The sequence below is a fragment of the Centroberyx affinis genome, unplaced genomic scaffold (genome assembly GCF_046629955.1).
Source record: "Centroberyx affinis isolate AG114_WGS23_722 - 3 ecotype Tasmania unplaced genomic scaffold, CSIRO-AGI_Caff_v1 ptg004027l_1, whole genome shotgun sequence".
Taxonomy (NCBI): domain Eukaryota; kingdom Metazoa; phylum Chordata; class Actinopteri; order Beryciformes; family Berycidae; genus Centroberyx; species Centroberyx affinis.
Window position 1 is genome coordinate 134,383 of NW_027281828.1, and position 18,234 is coordinate 152,616.

At 41.3% G+C, this 18,234-nt stretch overlaps 3 protein-coding genes across 4 annotated transcripts; 1 reads left to right on the forward strand and 2 right to left on the reverse strand.

Moving 5' to 3' along the window:
* Positions 1 to 22: 22 nt before the first annotated feature.
* On the reverse strand, positions 23 to 7,179 carry LOC139663488 (serine-threonine kinase receptor-associated protein-like). The gene is made up of 10 exons (XM_071542176.1): positions 7,046 to 7,179; positions 6,550 to 6,735; positions 5,039 to 5,174; positions 4,379 to 4,460; positions 4,133 to 4,205; positions 3,939 to 4,038; positions 2,943 to 3,080; positions 1,957 to 2,093; positions 1,553 to 1,702; positions 23 to 356 (listed from the first exon to the last, which is right to left on the reverse strand). The coding sequence occupies exons 2-10, from the start codon at positions 6,659 to 6,661 to the stop codon at positions 295 to 297; spliced, it is 990 nt and encodes a 329-aa protein (XP_071398277.1). The 5' UTR covers positions 6,662 to 6,735; positions 7,046 to 7,179; the 3' UTR covers positions 23 to 294.
* Positions 7,180 to 7,288: 109 nt separating this feature from the next.
* Positions 7,289 to 10,377, forward strand: lyrm5b (LYR motif containing 5b). Its single transcript, XM_071542177.1, has 3 exons — positions 7,289 to 7,541; positions 8,753 to 8,821; positions 9,308 to 10,377. The coding sequence occupies exons 2-3, from the start codon at positions 8,777 to 8,779 to the stop codon at positions 9,512 to 9,514; spliced, it is 252 nt and encodes an 83-aa protein (XP_071398278.1). The 5' UTR covers positions 7,289 to 7,541; positions 8,753 to 8,776; the 3' UTR covers positions 9,515 to 10,377.
* Positions 10,378 to 10,520: 143 nt separating this feature from the next.
* Positions 10,521 to 17,490, reverse strand: LOC139663487 (uncharacterized). Of its 2 annotated transcripts, none has more exons than XM_071542174.1 (11): positions 17,402 to 17,490; positions 16,859 to 17,056; positions 16,700 to 16,757; positions 15,365 to 15,866; positions 14,105 to 14,199; positions 13,847 to 13,936; positions 13,300 to 13,375; positions 12,723 to 12,814; positions 11,848 to 11,969; positions 11,483 to 11,582; positions 10,521 to 10,730 (listed from the first exon to the last, which is right to left on the reverse strand). In XM_071542174.1, exons 2-11 carry the CDS (start codon positions 16,993 to 16,995, stop codon positions 10,674 to 10,676), a joined length of 1,329 nt encoding a protein of 442 aa, XP_071398275.1. In that variant the 5' UTR covers positions 16,996 to 17,056; positions 17,402 to 17,490; the 3' UTR covers positions 10,521 to 10,673. The 2 variants fall into 2 exon arrangements, with proteins under 2 accessions (XP_071398275.1, XP_071398276.1); XM_071542175.1 differs by having other exon boundaries at positions 16,859 to 17,053; positions 17,402 to 17,457.
* Between the last annotated feature and the right edge of the window lie 744 nt (positions 17,491 to 18,234).

The following is an 18,234-nucleotide window of genomic DNA, read 5'->3' on the forward strand; positions in this document are numbered from 1 at the left end:
TTCTTAGATGTAAACAGTTTTTAATTTAACAGTGAAACAGGGGAACACGCAGCAAATGAAACTTAAAAAAAAAAATAAAAATAAAACCCCAGGCAAAATGGATTTCATTCATCTCCTGGAAAACTAAAATCTGAAGTTTTATGCGACTGCGGCCCTCGTACGTTTCTGGACGCAGGAAGCTGAACCTGAAACCAGCAGAGTCTGGACCGCCTGCTGCCTGGAGGACCTCAGGACCGCCGTCAGGCCGCTGCCGCTGCTGCGATGGTGGCCAGGATATCTGTTTCCATGACGACCTCAGGCCTTGACCTCGGCGGTGTTGGGGAAGGAGGGCTCCGACTGGTCTGAGATCAGCTCCTCTGGAAAACAAACACACAATTTACAATTTCCCATTTGGCAGACGCTTTTATCCAAAGCGACGTACATATGAGATTCAAAAATCAGCTGTTCAGTTGTCAGAGCGGTTCTCCAGATAAACTCATCATCATGTCCCTGGAAATCCTCTCACTGCAGCCACCAACACAGGGATTAAAGAACGACATATAAAACTTGTCACTGTACAACTCTATTTATGGCAAATGTATTAAAGTCATTTGTATATGTTGCATATATCTTGATAATTTATAATTTTTTCATTCATTTTTTTTTTATTATTTGTCTCTTGTTCCTCTGTTACTTTGCACACCTCCATATTAGGGCTGAACAATTAATAGAATTTTTTTTTTTTTTTTAAATATTTATTTTTGGCATTTTTATGCTTTATTTGTGAGATATAGTGAGAGAGAGACAGGAAGGTATGGGAGAGAGAGCAAGGGGAGGACATGCAGCAAAGGACCACGGGTCGGATTCGAACCTGTGTCGCTGCGGGAAGGCCTGAGCCAAATGGTACGCGCCCTACTCGGTGAGCCACCAGGGCGCCCATTAATAGAAATTTTATCAAAATCGCAATATGGCCTGCAATTTTCAAATCGCAGGAGGCGCAATATTTGTTAAAGGTGAAATGTGTCAAAATACCATTTTAAAGTAAATATTGTGGTGCTGCAGAGATGTCCTGGCCTACACATCATATTCTACAGACTTAAGAAAACATCTTTGTTTGGTACAGATCCCCGCAAAAATCACACCATAATCATTTTAATACGTTTTTCAATGAAAATGAGAATAAAGATGTAAAAATGATCATTCCCTCTAATATCGCAAATCATATCGTAATTGCAATATCAGTCAAAATAATCGCAATTAGATATTTTTTCAAAATCGTTCAGCCCTACTTCATAATACATTTAATATTCCCCATTCATTCTATTCTTATTTATTTTCTATTTTTGTTTGCTTTATCCTGTCACCATTTGCTGCTGCAGTGACCCAGTTTCATCTGATCTTTCACTTCAAAAAATCTCATCCCTGTGTTGGTGTGTGAGTGGCCTCACACCTGTAAAAACTGGAACGTTAGTGTGTTGGTGCCAGTGCAGCTCTGTCTGCCCCCCGGCTGTCCTCTCATGTGAGTTCACTACAGTTGTGTGTTCCCAGAAGCCCGCGGGGTTTCCGGTCTCACCTGGCAGGACGCACTTCCACAGGCCGTAGGTTTTTCCCACCGCCGTCTGCCACAGCCGCAGCGTCCCGTCCTCCGAGCCGCTGGCGTACAGCTCCCCGTCCGGACTGAACCGCACACAGTGGACCGGGCCGAAGTGGCCTTTATACGACTCTACGGAGACACAGGAGGGACACAAGGGCTCGGCACTCATGAAACTACTTCACATTCTCATAATTTCTGTGACTCTCTGATCCGGAAAGACTTCCAGTGAGGTCAACATTAGAATAAACTTCCAATTCTTAGATCACCAATATTAAAAGCAACCAGTAGTAAGCGGGTCAAAGGTCAAGAGAGAGGTAGGATGGATTTGTGAGAGTGAGTAGAGGAGGTGGGGGGCGAGGTGTGGGTGATCAGGCGGTTCGTACCGAGCTCCTCCTTGCTGCCGTAGTCGTACTTGTAGAGCTTGAAGTCGTCGCCTCCGGCAACAAAGAAATCCTTGTCAGGGTGCAGAGAAGCAGAGTGGATGGAGGCTGGAGCTTCGACACTCTGAATCAACTCCAGACTGGGGACACACACACACACACACACACACACACACACACACACACACACACACACACACACACACACACACACACACACACACACACACACACACACACACACACACACACACACACACACACACACACACACACACACACACACACACACACACACACACACAGCATAGCAGCAGAAACACACAGTTTAACAGTGGACAAGGCAGCAGGGAGAAACTGCAGGGTAATAAGCAAGGTTATTATAGTTTTGCATTTTTCATTAGTTTTTATTTTTATTTCGTTTTGACTTTTTGTTTTCAATTTCAGTTTAGTTTTAATTCGTTTTTAAAGTGGTTTGCTAGTTTAGTTTTTATTTTTTGAAAATGCTTAGTTTTAGTTTAGTTTTTATTAGTTTCAGTGTTAGTTTTAGTCTTTTTTGTAATATGGGGTATATGTCAGGGGCGAGATTCAAAAAAAAGGTAAAAAAAAAATTGGAAGATAGATTTCATATCCACCCAAAATACTAGGCTGTATGAAATAAATTGACAAAGACGAAAACCAAAGACATTTTCCCTATAATTTTAGTTTATTTTAGTTAGTTTTGTAAACACACAATACAGTTTCAGTTAGTTATCGTTTTTTTGTAAAGCCTCGTTTTTATTTTTATTTCAGTGAACGAAAATGTTTTTTCACACCTAGTTTTCACTATTTCATTAGTTGTCGTTAACGATAATAACCTTGGTAATAAGAATAAATACTAATAATACTAACTTGATAGTAAAATTAGAACTATGTTTCTCAACAACATCATAGACTGGTGAATGAGCTGAACACTAACAGGACTGAATGCAGTGACACATGTTTGGTACCTGAGGGCGTTGTAGAAGGCGACGGTCTTGCCGTAGGTGATGACCAGGATGTGTCCGTCAGCCACGTACTCCATGCTGCCCACCGAAGACTCAAAAGACAAACTCTTCACCACCTCCATGCTGCTCCTGTCCCACAGTCTGAAACAACACCAGGACTATGATCTGTGACTGAAATTAGTCAAATTCCACTGAAATAACGAATATTAAATCATAAAATTTACACAATATTGACACAAGACAGCAGGGTGCAATGAACGGATAATAACCGTTTCAATCCAGATTTGATTCACAGGTTTTTCCGTTATTCGGTTTCTTGAAAGATTTGAGTTGATGCTCAGCTTTTACTGAAGGGAATCTGAATATCTTCCCTTTCATAGTAGTTCTGTTTCAGAAACTTGTTCCTTTTTTCAACTTCATCTAGTAGTATGTCATTTATCTTAGTTTTCAAGACCTTAATTTGTTGATATACCTTTGGATCTTTTATATTCTGATAATCCCACTCCAATTCTCTTAATCTTTCAGTATATTTTCTATATGCCTCTAATTTAGCCTTTTTTACACGTGCAGTTTTAAATATCTTCCCAACATGGCTTGGAGGAGGAATTAGGAGGAGCGGGAATCTCCTAGTCAGCCTGGGGGTTTACTTCCAGGAGGCTGCTAGCAAGCATGTGTGCTAACAACAACCAGCTTCTACTAGCAGGCTGGTAGAAGACAGAGTGAGACAGAGAATGAGAGGAGCCAGGGACGCTTTCAGTTAACTTAGCTGTAAAAAAAAAAAAAGACGCATTTGATGGGCATGTTGGGATTCACATTCTTTACAATTTTTTGACATTGAACTGAAATTTGTTCTGACAGCCTTAGCCGAGCTCTCCAGATGAAGAACAGGTCTTATTCTCACAGCAGAAGCAGCATTATAAACAAACAGCTCTCTGATGCCATAAAGGCCCAGAGAGGAACCACAGAAGAAGAGTGCGGTGCGGCGCTGCGGCGTCTCACCTGACGGTTCGGTCCTCCGCTGCAGACAGGAGCAGCTGGTCCTGGTTACACCACAGAGCCTTCCTGACCGCTCCACCATGACCCGCAAACTCCTGAGGCTCTGACAGCAGCAGACACACCGGGTCAAAGGTCATCACTGACAACAACAGACAGACAGACAGGCAGACAGACAGGCAGACAGACAGGCAGCTCACCAGCGTCTGGTTTACTGAGGTCGTAGATCCGCAGGACTTTGTCGTTTCCTCCTGTCAGCAGCTGGTTGCTGTCCTGCAGAACAAAATTAGTTACTTATTAATTAACTAATTTTTAACGAATTCATTAATTAAAATAATTATTCATGAGAAATGATTCTGCATTTCTCAATGGGAAAATGAATGGAGATTTTCCTCAGGAGTGAAGGCTGCCAGCCAGCAGGGGGCGCCGGCTGTCTGCAGACTAACCTGACTGAAGTTCACCGACTTGACGATGTGCTTATGAGAGAGGCTGAGAACCTCGTCACCTGACACAGCATCCCATACTTTACTGTAGGAGAGGGGGGGGGGGGGGGGGACAGAGAGAGAGAGAGACAGCGAGTGAAAAGGAGAGAAAGAGAGACAGTTAGTATTGAAAGCAGTAGTATTGAAGTCTGTAATACTTCCATTTGCTCTGTTCTTATTTCTCTTCTATTTTTCTTTCTTGTATCCTGTTTCTATTCCCTACTTTCTCAAAATAATGAGTTAGTATCTTTGAGATACTAACTCAGTATCTCAAAATAATGAGTTGGTATCTTTGAGATACTAACTCAGTATCTCAAAATAATGAGTTAGTATCTTTGAGATACTAACTCAGTATCTCAAAATAATGAGTTGGTATCTTTGAGATACTAACTCATCATTTTGAGATACTAACTCATTATTTTGAGAAAGTTTCTCATTATTTTGAGATACTAAGTCATTATTTTGAGAAAGTTTCTCATTATTTTGAGATACAAAGTCATTATTTTGAGAAAGTTTCTCATTATAATGACTTACAGGATCTTTTTTTTTTTTTCATCACACTGGCGGAAATGGGCTTCCATACTGGGATCAGCTGGTTTGGTGTTGAATGAACTCCACACTCACGCTGTGAAGTCTGCTGCAGCTGTCGCTGCCTTGGTGGCGTCGTTGTTCAGCGTCGCTCCCCACACCGCCCCCTTATGGCCGAGGAAGGTTCCTATCCAGTCCCCCGTGTCTCCCTGCCGCAACATGGGCTTCCCATCTGCACAGAGAGCCACAGTCATGAAGTAGTGAATGAGGAGGAGGGTGAACTGTGACCTCCAATCTAACCCGACCACCAACAGAGACAACAATCAATTCTACTTTCATTCATTTCTACTTTTTACCTACTTTTTTAGATCATCTTCCACTGTTATATATCATCAATATGTGATCAATACATTCCAGTTATTTAGTGATGAAGTGTTGTAATTTACTTTTTTGGTGAACCCACTTTCCCTCAACCTGCTTCGTCTTTTCCTACATTTCCCAGAATGCCTTTCGACAACCACCAAAAAAGGGCAGTGAACTTGTTGCATTCAATCAAAGGTGGGTTCATAAAGGAGGTTTTATAGTAGAAGGATGTATGGGCAAGTGTACAGCTAGTTAGCCAAATAGTTTGTTTCATGTCTGTGATCCTGGCCACGCCCCTTAACTCAGACTCAAACCAAAACCTGTCTTGCATTCTGGTCTCTCTCCTGCTCCTGTGGGTGGAGAAATTGGTCTCTCTCCTCTTCTACGATGGATTTCTCCCTGTATGATTGTTGAACGTCTCTTGGTGCAAAATGGCGGCTCTAGAAAGAAGCCCTCGCTCTTTGATTCTGAGGGACTGACACCAAAACCTGACGTTTACCACTGATGTTTTACATCCTGAAACATTTTCTCATATCAAACTCCACTGGAGCTGCTGGAAACATCTGGAGGTGACGTCACCTCGTCTACGATTGGCCGGTTATCCACCAAGAAGAAAAACACAACTAACTACTAAACAGACCCAGGAATGGTATATCGCCAATAGCTGTTTTTAACAGTGTTAGTGTTATAGGGTGGATTTTTCCTTTAAAAGACTCTATTCATATAAGTAACATAATTTTAGATAAGATTTCAATTAAACTACCCCTGTAGGGAAACTGTTAGGGTTTGATATTCCTTCCCTTTTTATTATTATGTGTAAGCCTACTACAAACTTATGTCAGCCTGAAAGGTTTTCACATCATTCTGGAAATGAAAAGGTTGATAAGACTTGAGTTTAGGTGGATTTTCCCTTCACTACATTCAACTGTGTCTATAGGTGGGTCAACTGAGTTTAGGTGGGTTTGTCCTCCACTTCAACCCTGATGATTACAGTTACATTTTAAAAAGGGAACTGTCTTTGCAAACAGACCTCCCACTTCATCTACACAACAATTTAAAATGTTATTTTCATTTCTAAGCACTATCAGCATGTGAGGTTTCTGAAACTGATGTTTACAAGCACTGATAAGGAAATATAGTTTACAAGCACTGATTGGTAGATACCTATAGAGTTTTATTTAATGTCTATTTTATACCCTAACCCTCATTAACAAGGATAGGTAATATCCATATGGTGTCATTACCTTTACAAGCACTAATAATGAAATATCCATAGGGTGTTATTCCGCTGAAGGCCAGGTCCACCACAGGCCGGGTGTGTCCGGAGCACGTCAGCGGGGTCTGCCTCATCGCCATGCGGCCGGAGGGTAGCGGAGGGCCGGGGAGGATGAAGGTGGGTCTCGGAGAGGCTGATGGTAACGATGTTCAGTCTAAAACACCACAGAGGGAGTGTCAACACGTTAGCTAGCCAACAAGCTGTTGAGTTGACAGGTTAAGTTAGCCGACGCGACTTAAAAGTGAACTGTAGGCATTACTTTTACTTCTGTGCATTTAATATTCTTTTTATTAGTATCCACGAGTGTTTTGGCAGCAGAGGGAGAGTTGTCATGCCAACAAAGACGTTCTGGTTCTGATTCTAAGGGGAACCGTTAGCTAGCTAATTACTAGGCTAGCAGCGGCAGCTTCTCATTCATTCACTCTCTGTGTTAAAATGTTGTTGTGTTGAATGTTTCAACTCACCGCCTTGCCCAGGGACTCTACTGGCCATCTAACAGAAGTTACTAGCCACCAGTGGTTTGTCAGCTCAGTGGGGCCGCAGTAGACAGTCCACCGCCGGGTACACTCACCGCTGTCTGCCGGTATTTAACGGAAGTGACCGGTGTTCCACAGAGATGAAAACCTGCAGCGAGAGAGAAATCCCAAATCACCGCTGCGTACGACCAAAACGTTTCTGAGACGGCTGACATTCCAATCTTTGCTCTTGGTGTGTTTACTTTCTGGTGAGGCTTCAAAGACGGAACTCGTCATAAGTTTCACCTAAAAACCCAGCTAATCATTACATAACATTGACCTCACTGGAAACCTTTGGCCAAACTCAACCCTAAATTGACGAAAAAAAACGTATTCGTCGATGTTAGCAGATACAAGCTAGCTGAACTTGCTTAGCGAGGTTTGACTTTGCACGTTGGCCAGTAGAGAAACTCCTGGGAAAAGAGATCAAAGGTCAACCTGCCAGGTAGGAAGCAAGCGTTAGTCTAATCTTAATAACACTGTTACTGCTTTTAACAGTAATTTTTGATAACTGAAGATTATATTTATATTGAGTTAGGAATAATTAGTGCTTGTTTCATCGCATGTTTACATGACTAGTTACCTCTGTATTGCGTTGACTCGTAACTGCTACTAGTTAGCATTAACGCTAAGTTCCCAGGAGCCAAGTCAGTGCTGGAGCTCAGAGGTTCCCTAACTTTTTCATATCAGGTCAGGGAACCCAAATATATTCGCATTAGACCACATACTCTCATTTTGTAAGACTTTGAGACACAAGCAACCCCACCAGGGAGGGCGGCTGATGTTAGATATGACTTGGTACAGAATTAAATGACTGTACTGTAGGTGGAGACGAGATTTGTTCCGTTCTATCGTACTGTGAAAACGCCCTGCACGCCAAAGTCTATTCAAAAATCTGTCAATTTAATGCTGCTCGCTTATCGGTAAACCCAAACATCTGGTAGAACACGACTTCAGACCTTTTACGAATCTTTACCATGTAGTATCTAAATCCAGCATATAGTAAATCCATTAAACAGCACTTTTTTGCCTTGTGTAATGGCTTTATTTATATAAACTGTAAATGGAGTGTATAATACTTTATTATGTTCTGTTCTTTTATGTAACTTTATACGTTTTATGTATGTATAAGCTTATATGACTAGACCTGCATTTGTTTATATCAGTTAGACTTTTTTCTACCTTTTTTCTTCATAACTGGGCTGTGATCTCCATTCTCTCTAGTTAATATACTTTGTTTTACATTTGCTGTTTACAGTGTTTTTCTTCTCTTTTCTTATGTCTCGACATGTTTGTTTGTTTTTTCTGTTATTCTGTGTGTTTTTATGTTGTATTGTTATTTTTGTTAAGTAAAGTAAATTAAAAAAAAAAACAGCACTTAATTCAATTAAATCTCAACTTTTAAAATGTATTGAGAGAAATATTGCATGGTGTATTCATTGGATGCATGCTGAATTGACGAGTGGAGAAAGGCATCATCAAACTCTCTGGAAGAAACGCATTGTAAAATGACTGAGGGAAATGTAAAGTAGACTTAAGACAGAAGTAAATGGGCTGCAACTGTTAACACCAGTCAGTTCAACTCAAGAGTTCCATAAACCACTAAAGAATACATATTTAATATTTGTTTAAAATGTAAAATCTGTGTTTTTTCAGCACTGACTGCCACTCTCTGGGACTATGGCAAATCCCTTAAGGGGCGAAGTGGTCAGGCTATATAAAAATGTAAGTTTGTTTGAATCAATGTACCCACACATAATGTCACATTATACAGATGCTGTTTTGACTTTTTTTTATTTATTTTTTTTACTCCTGATCTTGTCAAGTCAAGAAATCCTGGTGAAACTCTTCATTTTAAAACTGCAGATCTCCATCACAGGGTTTTCCTCAGGATGGGGACTGTGTTAATGTTAGGACCAAGAGAGCAGAGGATTGATTACATATTGATCAATTAAGGTGCTAGATTTTAATTTAAAAAAATCAAGGCCATCCATTCATTTTCAAAAACATAGCCTAAGTCCTTATTTTATTTTCTCAAATCCACAAACTTTCAAGGATGATCAATGCCTGTAGGAACCTTGATTTCTTCTTTTTGAAGTTTTTAAATACCTACATCTAATCCAATAATAATAATATCACCTACAACTTGGAGTGGAAGTGAAGCAGCAATACGTTTAAACCACATGCTCCTCTGTCTGTGTGTGTTTCCAGCTCCTCTACCTCGGACGGGAGTATCCCAAAGGTGGAGACTATTTCCGAGATCGTCTGCGAGCCGCTTTCACCAAGAACAAGTCGGTGCAGGACCCGCAGCAGATCAAGGAGATGATCGCCCGGGGGGAGTATGTGGTGAAGGAGCTGGAGGCGCTCTACTACCTGAGGAAGTACAGAGCCATGAAGAAACGCTACTATGAGGAATGACCCGACCAAAGCTTCTGCCACGACACTGCAGAGACTCCAACCAGCTGGTCTGAATGTGGACCAGCTGTCTGATAGAAGGACTAAACGATAGGGATGGGACGATATGCTGATCTCACGATACGATTCGATACACGCAATATGGGGTTCACGATACGATGTAATAAATAAAAGTTCAGTGACAACAAAGTCTGACTGTGCAGAATTATGTTTACTTCTGAGCTACAACTTTCTCCAGCGATGGCATTGGCTTACCAGAATGTAAACAATTTAAAAATATCATTCCAAAGTGACAATAATATAATTTGGATGGAGAGCTTGTGAAATTGTGATGGTCAAGCGTCTCAATTGCGATTACTGCAGCAGAATAAAACGCAGCCAGTATCTCGATTCATATTTCTGACCCACGATCGGATTGTCACATTTTTGTATTGTGATACTGAATTTCGATATATCGTCCCATCCCTATTAAATGAGTGAACATCAAACCAGTCTCACCAGGAGAGCTGGCATTACTCATTCCCATCCACATTAATGTTAAACACTAATATCTGCATTAGCCTTCAACATACTTCTTACTTAAGTCACTCAGTAATGGGAGTCATAAGGGGATTCAGCAGTTTCTGTTCTGCTCCAGACACTGAAACCAATGTTAACATGGAACAATGAAAAATGAAGCGAGTGCAAAACTGTTAGAAACGAATAGAAAATATTTATTCCAATCTTAACAAAACACCAGATAGGAATGCAGCCCCTCTTCCTCAAAACAACAAAAAAAATACAGCAGCTTGAGGTTGTTTGATTCACGTAGAGTCAATTTAATAACGACTGAAAAGATTTAAATAAAATTATAAAAACAAAAAAAATACAGTTGTCAACTGATGATTTGTCCTAAACCAGACAGAATCCAAAACTTGTTTGATCCAGCACACAACTGAAGAGTTTTGACAGACACTTTATTATATTAATAATGTTTTGGATTCAGTGTTTTCCTGCTCTGGCTGCTCTGCACCTTCAGGCCTTTATAGTAACTAAGACAGTCTTTAAACAGCAGCTCAACACTGACAGGATGTCAACCATGAAGAAACCAATGGAAAATTCTCCAGTCCAGCCTGGAGGATGCGTTGAGGTCAGAGGTCAGAGGTCAGAGGTCGTTGTGGTGTTACAGAGAGCCGCTGTCGGCCAAGTTGGCTCGGCAGATGGGACAGGTGGAGTTATCCTGCGAGTGAAAACATTGCTGAGTGGACGTTTCCCCCAAACACACACACACTAGACCACAGAGCCCATATGATCAGATTTAGTTCCAAGTGGGAAGATTTATGTTCTTGTTGATTTAATGCTGAACGGTAAAGCTGTCTCCACTGTAGTGTGAGGAGATAACAGTGATAATCTATAAGAGACAACATCAGAGAGTGAGAGTAAAACCTAGAATAGTCATTGTTATACGATCTCTAATTGGGATAATTTCATACCTGCTACTAGAGCTGCAACGATTAATCGATTAGTTGTCAACTATTAAATTAATCACCAACTATTTTGATTATCGATTAATCGGTTTGAGTAATTTTTTAAGAAAAATAAGTCAAAATTCTCTGATTCCAGCTCCTTAAATGTGAATATTTTCTGGTTTCTTTACTCCTCTATGACAGTAAACTGAATATCTTTGGGTTGTGGACAAAACAAGACATTAGAGGACGTCATCTTGGGCTTTGGGAAACACTGATCCACATTTTTAACCATTTTCGGACATTTTATAGACCAAACAACTAATCGATTAATCGAGAAAATAATCGACAGATTAATGGACAATGAAAATAATTGTTAGTTGCAGCCCTAGAATCTACAGCATCTCAGCAGGGATGGGACGCTCTTCTGTTGCAGACACACTGAGAACACTATACTCTATACTCAACACTATGCAGCATAACAATACAGAGTGAATGGAGTCTCTGAGCTGTTGCAGTACTGTACCTTTAGCCAGCGGTCAATACACTGGACATGGTAGTCATGGAAACAAGGCAGCATCCTCAGCTTCTCCCCATCAGTGTAGTCACAGAAACAGATCTGACACCTGTCAATCAATCAACAGAAGAGAGATTAAGAGACGATGAGCGAGAAAACATTTATACTCTGATCATTTCTGTGACGAAACCCGAACCCAGAGACTTCCAACAGTAGATCAAGCTTCACCTCCTAGATCACCAACATTACAAGCAACCGGTAGATAGGAGCTCAAAGTTCAGAGGCAACAGCACCCTGACAATAGATGGAACCGGTCGTTCAGTGTCTAAAGCAGATCCTCCTCAGCCGCAGCCTGTTCATATGGAGGAACTTACTGGTTGTTCCCGGCGCTGTGGGCAGACTGGTAGGTTTTGGTGGGAAACCTCTGGATTTCCCTCTTGCTCATCGCCTTCTTGTTCACAACGGCACCTTGGCGCTCCTCGAACTCCAGAAGAGCCTGCAAGCCAGAGCGGAAGGATCAGACGTGTTGTATGTACAGGTGTATGTACAAAGAAAGTGTATGTAAGAAGAAAGGCAGAAAACGTCTGTACAGGGTCTGAAACTTCCAGGCGTCAAACACCAGTAAAATTGGTCTTTGGTGGATAAATCAATATTCACACTGACCGCTAACTTTTTGAGACAATAACATTTGAACACCTTGGTTATATACAGTCTTTGGTCTTGAAGTAAGTGAGTAAGCATGTTTTAAACTCTAAATCTGCGTGTCTCTTAACTGACTGTTTCACACAACACCTGATTCTATACACAAAGTAGCATAGAGAACTGGCAGGGTGACATAATTCTATGAAAACTGTATATTCATTATTTTGATACTTGTCCTGAATCCACATGCCAAGTCAGTAGAGTCTCATCCAATCAGACTCACTGCTGATTATCAAAGCAAAAGCTGTAATGAAATAGGATTTTCTATATAAAAATACTTGAAAATAAAAAAATTGTAGATTTTTGGCATTCATTGTTAACTAGGTGTCTGTTATATGGAGAATTAGCTAACAAGGTGAAAACGTCTTTTCATTTCATTGTGACTAATGGGTTTTCATTTCAGGCCTCAAGGAAATAAAACAAACATTTGAAAGACTGTAGGGTTTAGATCTCTGACACCCACTGTACGTCTCTCTCTCTCTCTCTCTCACACAAACACACACACACACACACACACAGCAAGAATTTGAAGTCAACTCCTCCTCACCTCGTAGTCGTTTCCCTGCAGGTTCTCTGACAGGTCGGGCATGGCGTTCCTCCGCCTGCCCCCCCCACGTCTTCTGCGACGACCAAACACATCTGGACAAACAGACCAATCACATGTTACATTTACATTTAACACCATCAGGGTCAGACAGATTTATGGGGGCCAATATTGTCCATTTATTAAAAATAAAATCTGGTCCAGTCTTATATGATGGATATGATCGAGTTTGATCACATAATTATTGTAGAATTATTCAATACTAGACTGGTTGTCTATGGGAAGCCCTTAACCTGAATTCATTCTAATGTGACCTAATTCTGCATGGTTATTATTAGTATTGCTGTTGTTGTGGTTATTATTTTAGTGTCCCATTATGGTCTACATGCTGTTTCAGAGGCTTTTCCACCCTGACAAGAATAAAACTGAAATGTTCTGGAACTTTCCGGCATGAAAATGATTGGCAGTTTCAATAAACAAATATTGTGTACACCCACTGAACCCTGTTGACCACACAGACTCAAACAGCTGGTATTAAATATTCAGTACTACATGTGAAGTGCAAAAGGGGACGTCGTACCGTCTTCAAACCCAACCAGAGGGGAAACAGCAGCCAGCCAATCAGGTGCCCAGCTGGGCTCCATGTAGGGATTATACTGGAGCGAACACAGAGAGAAATCAACAACACATGTCACTGCTGTCAGGTGAAAACCTCATAACTCCAATTTCTGTGACTGTTTGAAGTTTGGAGATGGGAGATTTTCACTGGACAGCTATTAAAACTGAACTAAAACAAAAACACTTTCCATTCATATGTATGGACTTCTGTAGACCTGCTACTGTGAATATGACGTTTAAACATCATGTATACTGTATTTCATATTTTGGTATTTTTTCATATATATTTTCTTTGCACACCGTCATAAAGCTGTAATTCATATTATTTACCATTTTCATTCATACATTTCTACTCAACATGTTCTCAACACATTGGAACTCCGGCTGTGTTAATGTTCAATATTCCTCGTTTGCTCTATTCTATTTTTCTTTGCTGTATCACATTTGGACTGTGACCCAGTTTGCCCCTGGGAGATCAATCAAGTTTAATCTTAAAGCCGCTGTCTCACCCTGTGATGATGAAGATGATGATGATGGTGATGATGCGGCTGATGCTGGGGTCTGCTGCGGGACTCTGACTCCTCTCGGTCAAACTGTTCCTGAATCAGCACAGAGCATCATTAACAGGTTACCAGTTGATACTGCACTGGGAGTTCAGTGTTAGATGTCACACCTGCTAGTACCACCTGGCAGTGTCCGACCCCTACAGCTGGTACCAGTTGGTCTGGTCCGACCCCTGCAGCTGGTACCAGTTGGTTGGTTCCTACCTGCAGAAATCGGGCCATTGCCGCGTCTTCCTCCATCTGTGCTGAGCGAACCACGGCCTCCTCATCGTCACTGATGACGATCTCCACTGGTGGATCTGCACAACAAACTCCCAGTCAGAGGCAGAGTTTTCATTTGTCTTTAGCTGAAAATTAACAGTTGTTTTTTTTTCTATTTCCATATTCTCTCCCATTTGCGTATATTAAAAGGAACACTTCGCCATTTTTTAACCTTATCTCCATATATTGGTCCTCACTGATACATGCTATATGAGACAGCACCATGTCTGTCTGCTCGCTCTGGAAGACGGGCTGCGGCAAGTCCCAAAATTCACCCGACGGTGGAGACGAGAATCCAGGAAGAGAGAGCGGTTGTAGTTTTGTACGAGTTGGAGATCCCCGCCGATGACGTCATCAGCGGGTGAATTTTGGGACTTCCCACAGCGAGTAGACAGACATGGAGCTAGATAGCTGGATATTTTCAGTTTCTCACTTACACTTAATTTGTTAGTGTATTGTCATATTGCACATATTTCTCATTCAGTTGCATTTTGTCTCTCATTTATGTTCTACTTCTGTTACTTTGCACAGCCTCATAATCCTGTAATTCATTTAGATTTTCATATCTTTAATTCTAACTTTTATTCTGTATCCTGTTATTATTTTGCTGCTGCAATGACCCAACTTTCTCTGCAGGGCTTATTAGTTTCGTCTAATGTTATGGCTATAGCGCTATAACAACATGAGTGACATGAGTGAAACAGCAGCCAGCCAGGCAGTATACTTGCAGCAAAGTCGAACTTGCCCGACATAGAGCTGAAAGCACAGCCGCATACAAATTTGTGTATACTTTCTAGTTCTTTAATTTGCACTTGATGCCAGTGGGGGCACATGAAGATTAAAGAGATAACTGTAATCAGGGAAAAGGGAAGAGCTGTGACAAAAACTCATGGACGATAGTTGTGGTGAAAGAGTGCCAAAGCAGTTGAGGGAATCTGAGGATGTAGAAGCTGATCAATCATAAAAGGTGCAAATAACCTCTAACAAGCTCAGGAAGCCGAGCCTCTAAAATCAAGCACCAGCTGTGAGCACAGAGATGGAAACAAAGACAACGACATAGAAGTAGAGCAGAAATAGAGGCGAACAACCAATCACGTGATATTTTAGACCCAAAATTGGTTTCTGCAGAGATTACACAGTGTCCTTTAGAGGAGGCAGACAGAAGAGATCAGGACGACCAGCTCCTGTCTGTCGTCTCCTTACCTGCTGGAGGGATTTCTGAATCAGCGTTCAGCCATGCCCTCTCCTCTGCGGTGAGGAAAGACAGAGACTCAGTGCTGGGCGGGGGGGGCGAGGAGGGCGAGGAGGGCGAGGAGGGCGAGGCCACAGCGGCCGCTGCCTTCGAGCTGTGCTTCCTCCGCTGGCCGTGACCCGCAGGAATGGCCTCTACTGTGGAGCCTGTCACAGTAAAAACAACCTCCTCCACTTCCTCCTCTGACACTGGGGCTGCTGCAACGTAGGACGATGACATGGATGAGGATGAAGAGGACGAGGAAGATGAAGAGGAGGATGAACAGGACGGGGTTGGCAGCGGGGCCTCCAGCCAGCTGTCCAGAGGAAAGACTCTCAGAGACGACGCTGGAACAAAGCCGTCGCTCTGCCTTTCCCTCGCTCCGACCAGCCTCCTGCGTTTGGATCGACGTAGGAAACCGGGATCGATACTAGGGGAATGTTCTGTTTGGACTGGAGGGCTGAGGACTCCCATCTGAGGTAAAAAAACAAAAACACAAGTCAACCATTACCAGCCACTGCCACAATTACAGTATAATTAGGGATGGGATGAAACGCTTATCTCACGATACGATTCAATATGACCACGATACGATGTAATTAGGGCTGCAACTAACAATTATTTTCATTTTGGATTAATCTGTCGATTATTTTCTCGATTAATCGATTAGTTGTTTAGTCTAGAAAATGTCAGAAAATGGTGAAAAATGTCAATCAGTGTTTCCCAAAGCCCAAGATGACGTCCTCAAATGTCTTGTTTTGTCCACAACCCAAAGATATTCAGTTTACTGTCATAGAGGAGTAAAGAAACCAGAAAATATTCACATTTAAGAAGCTGGAATCAGAGAATTTTTACTTATTTTTCTTAAAAAATTACTCAAACCAATTAATAGATTATCAAAATAGTCGGCGATTAATTCAGTAGTTGACAACTAATCGATTAATCGTTGCAGCTCTAGATGTAATAAATAAAAGTTCAATGACAACAAAGTCTGACTGTGCAGAATTCAGTTGATTTCTGAGCCACAGATCTTTCCAGCGACGCCATTGGCTGCTAGAATGTAAACAACAATTTAAAAATGTCATTACGAAGTGACAATAATATAATTTGGATGGGGAGCTTGTGAAACTGTGGTGGTCAAGCGTCTCATTTGTGATTACTAGCAGAATAAAATTGAACTAATATTGCGATTCATTTTTCTTCCCCACAATACGAATTGTCACATTTTTGTATTGCGATATATTGAATTTCAATATATTGTCCCATCCCTATTACTATGTTGACTAGAATCTGTCATTACAACTCACAGGTCTGAAGTGTTCCTCTGTGATCCCAGCCTGTCTCCTCCGCTTGCCATGCTGTGGACTGGACCAAGAAAAGACAGTATAACACAGATGTAGGTGGCTGCTTGGATAAAAAAAAAAAAGACAACCTGGAGTTGCACTGTGTGTCATGAGCCGTGTTACCTAGGGGTTTCTGGGACGATGGCCGAGCTGAGGTCGTGGTAGAGGAAGTCGGTGGGGCCGAGGAGACGAGCCTGGTTCAGACCTCCGGGACTGTCTGGCTCTGACGAACACGAACTCTCCGCTAGCGTTTCATCCATGGCCTCGGCATCTGGTGTCTGACTGTAATCACCTTTAATCCAGACTCATAGCATCCAGCTACTGAGTATATGGCATCGAAGAAACACAGGTTAACGTTAATTACTGCAGTAAATAAAAGTGTATTATTGTTTACTGTAGATGATGTCTGGCTTTAGCGCTAATACAGAAAACAGTCGCTAACTGCACTGTATAGATTACACTAACGTTAGCTATGTTGCTATTCAGCTAACGTTAGCTAATTGAATGTATACGTTACGTTAGACACACAATAAGACGTTAGCGAGGAAGTTAGCTAACGTTAAGTATATAACTAGCCAATCACGATAATCATTTGACTCAAAAATAATGAAATATTACTACTACTAATGACAGCAATGAAATGAGCGTGTTGAGTGCTAAATTTACCTAAATGCTGAATAATTTCCTCGAATAGTTAACTAACAGAGCTGACCGGCGCCATATTATTCTTTCACTTCCGCTTTCACTAACACTTCCACTCTGACAAGGATTTGAATTTTCAAACTAAAAGTCCTCATGCCAAACCCAGATTGTAGAATAAAGGATCTTGTTTATGATTAGCCACATGGCCATAAACTAAGAGAGCATACAAACTGCGGGGGGGGGGGGGGGGGAGTACTGTTATCCATTCAAGAGAATAAGGCCCTTCAACCTCATGTAGACCACTTGGGCAAAAGATAACTAAATATTAAATATATATGTATTTGTATATATAAATATATACAAAACTCACCAAATCATCTGGAAGCACATTCACTACAAAAAAATAGCGACTAATATTACAAGCAAGGTTATTTGAGTTTCAAAGTTAACATTTTTGAAATCTGCAATTTTGATCAGTGCTTTATCTGTAGTCCTCTATCAGGAATGAAAATGATGGTTCAAATGAGGCATGAGGTGTTTGTTGTGGTATAATGGGGAGGTTTGTCCTTTTCCTGCCATCACCAGTATCCTTGGTTTCTTGTCTGAGGCTACAGCTTTAGCACAGCGCCACCTAGAGGCTGCTGTCAGCCCTGTGGAGGCCAGAAATAGAAATACAGAAGCATTTTTTTAACAGTTTTATCTCTTCTGTCTCAATGCAGAATGGACTAAAATCCGACTCAGCTTCAATAAATACAACAAATAATTTAGTCAGATTTTATTAACCGAATAAGAATGCAGCTGAAGCCAAGAACACAGCATTACTGTAACACAACAGAGATCAAACGTGCCATATAAAT

What these genes read in the sequence shown, in the direction of transcription:
- lyrm5b (XM_071542177.1), top strand. Translation starts at nt 8,777, where the DNA reads ATGGCAAATCCCTTAAGGGGCGAAGTGGTCAGGCTATATAAAAAT. An exon ending in TGGTCAGGCTATATAAAAAT is followed by an intron (nt 8,822 to 9,307) that starts GTAAGTTTGTTT and finishes GTGTGTTTCCAG; the next exon opens with CTCCTCTACCTCGGACGGGA.
- LOC139663487 (XM_071542174.1), bottom strand. Translation starts at nt 16,995, where the DNA reads ATGGATGAAACGCTAGCGGAGAGTTCGTGTTCGTCAGAGCCAGACAGT. An exon ending in CACAGCGCCGGGAACAACCA is followed by an intron (nt 11,583 to 11,847) that starts GTAAGTTCCTCC and finishes ATTGATTGACAG; the next exon opens with GTGTCAGATCTGTTTCTGTG. An exon ending in GTATTGACCGCTGGCTAAAG is followed by an intron (nt 10,731 to 11,482) that starts GTACAGTACTGC and finishes TTTCACTCGCAG; the next exon opens with GATAACTCCACCTGTCCCAT.
- LOC139663488 (XM_071542176.1), bottom strand. Translation starts at nt 6,661, where the DNA reads ATGGCGATGAGGCAGACCCCGCTGACGTGCTCCGGACACACCCGGCCT. An exon ending in GCTGCAGCAGACTTCACAGC is followed by an intron (nt 4,461 to 5,038) that starts GTGAGTGTGGAG and finishes CCTCTCCTACAG; the next exon opens with TAAAGTATGGGATGCTGTGT. An exon ending in CCTCAGTAAACCAGACGCTG is followed by an intron (nt 4,039 to 4,132) that starts GTGAGCTGCCTG and finishes TGCTGCTGTCAG; the next exon opens with AGCCTCAGGAGTTTGCGGGT.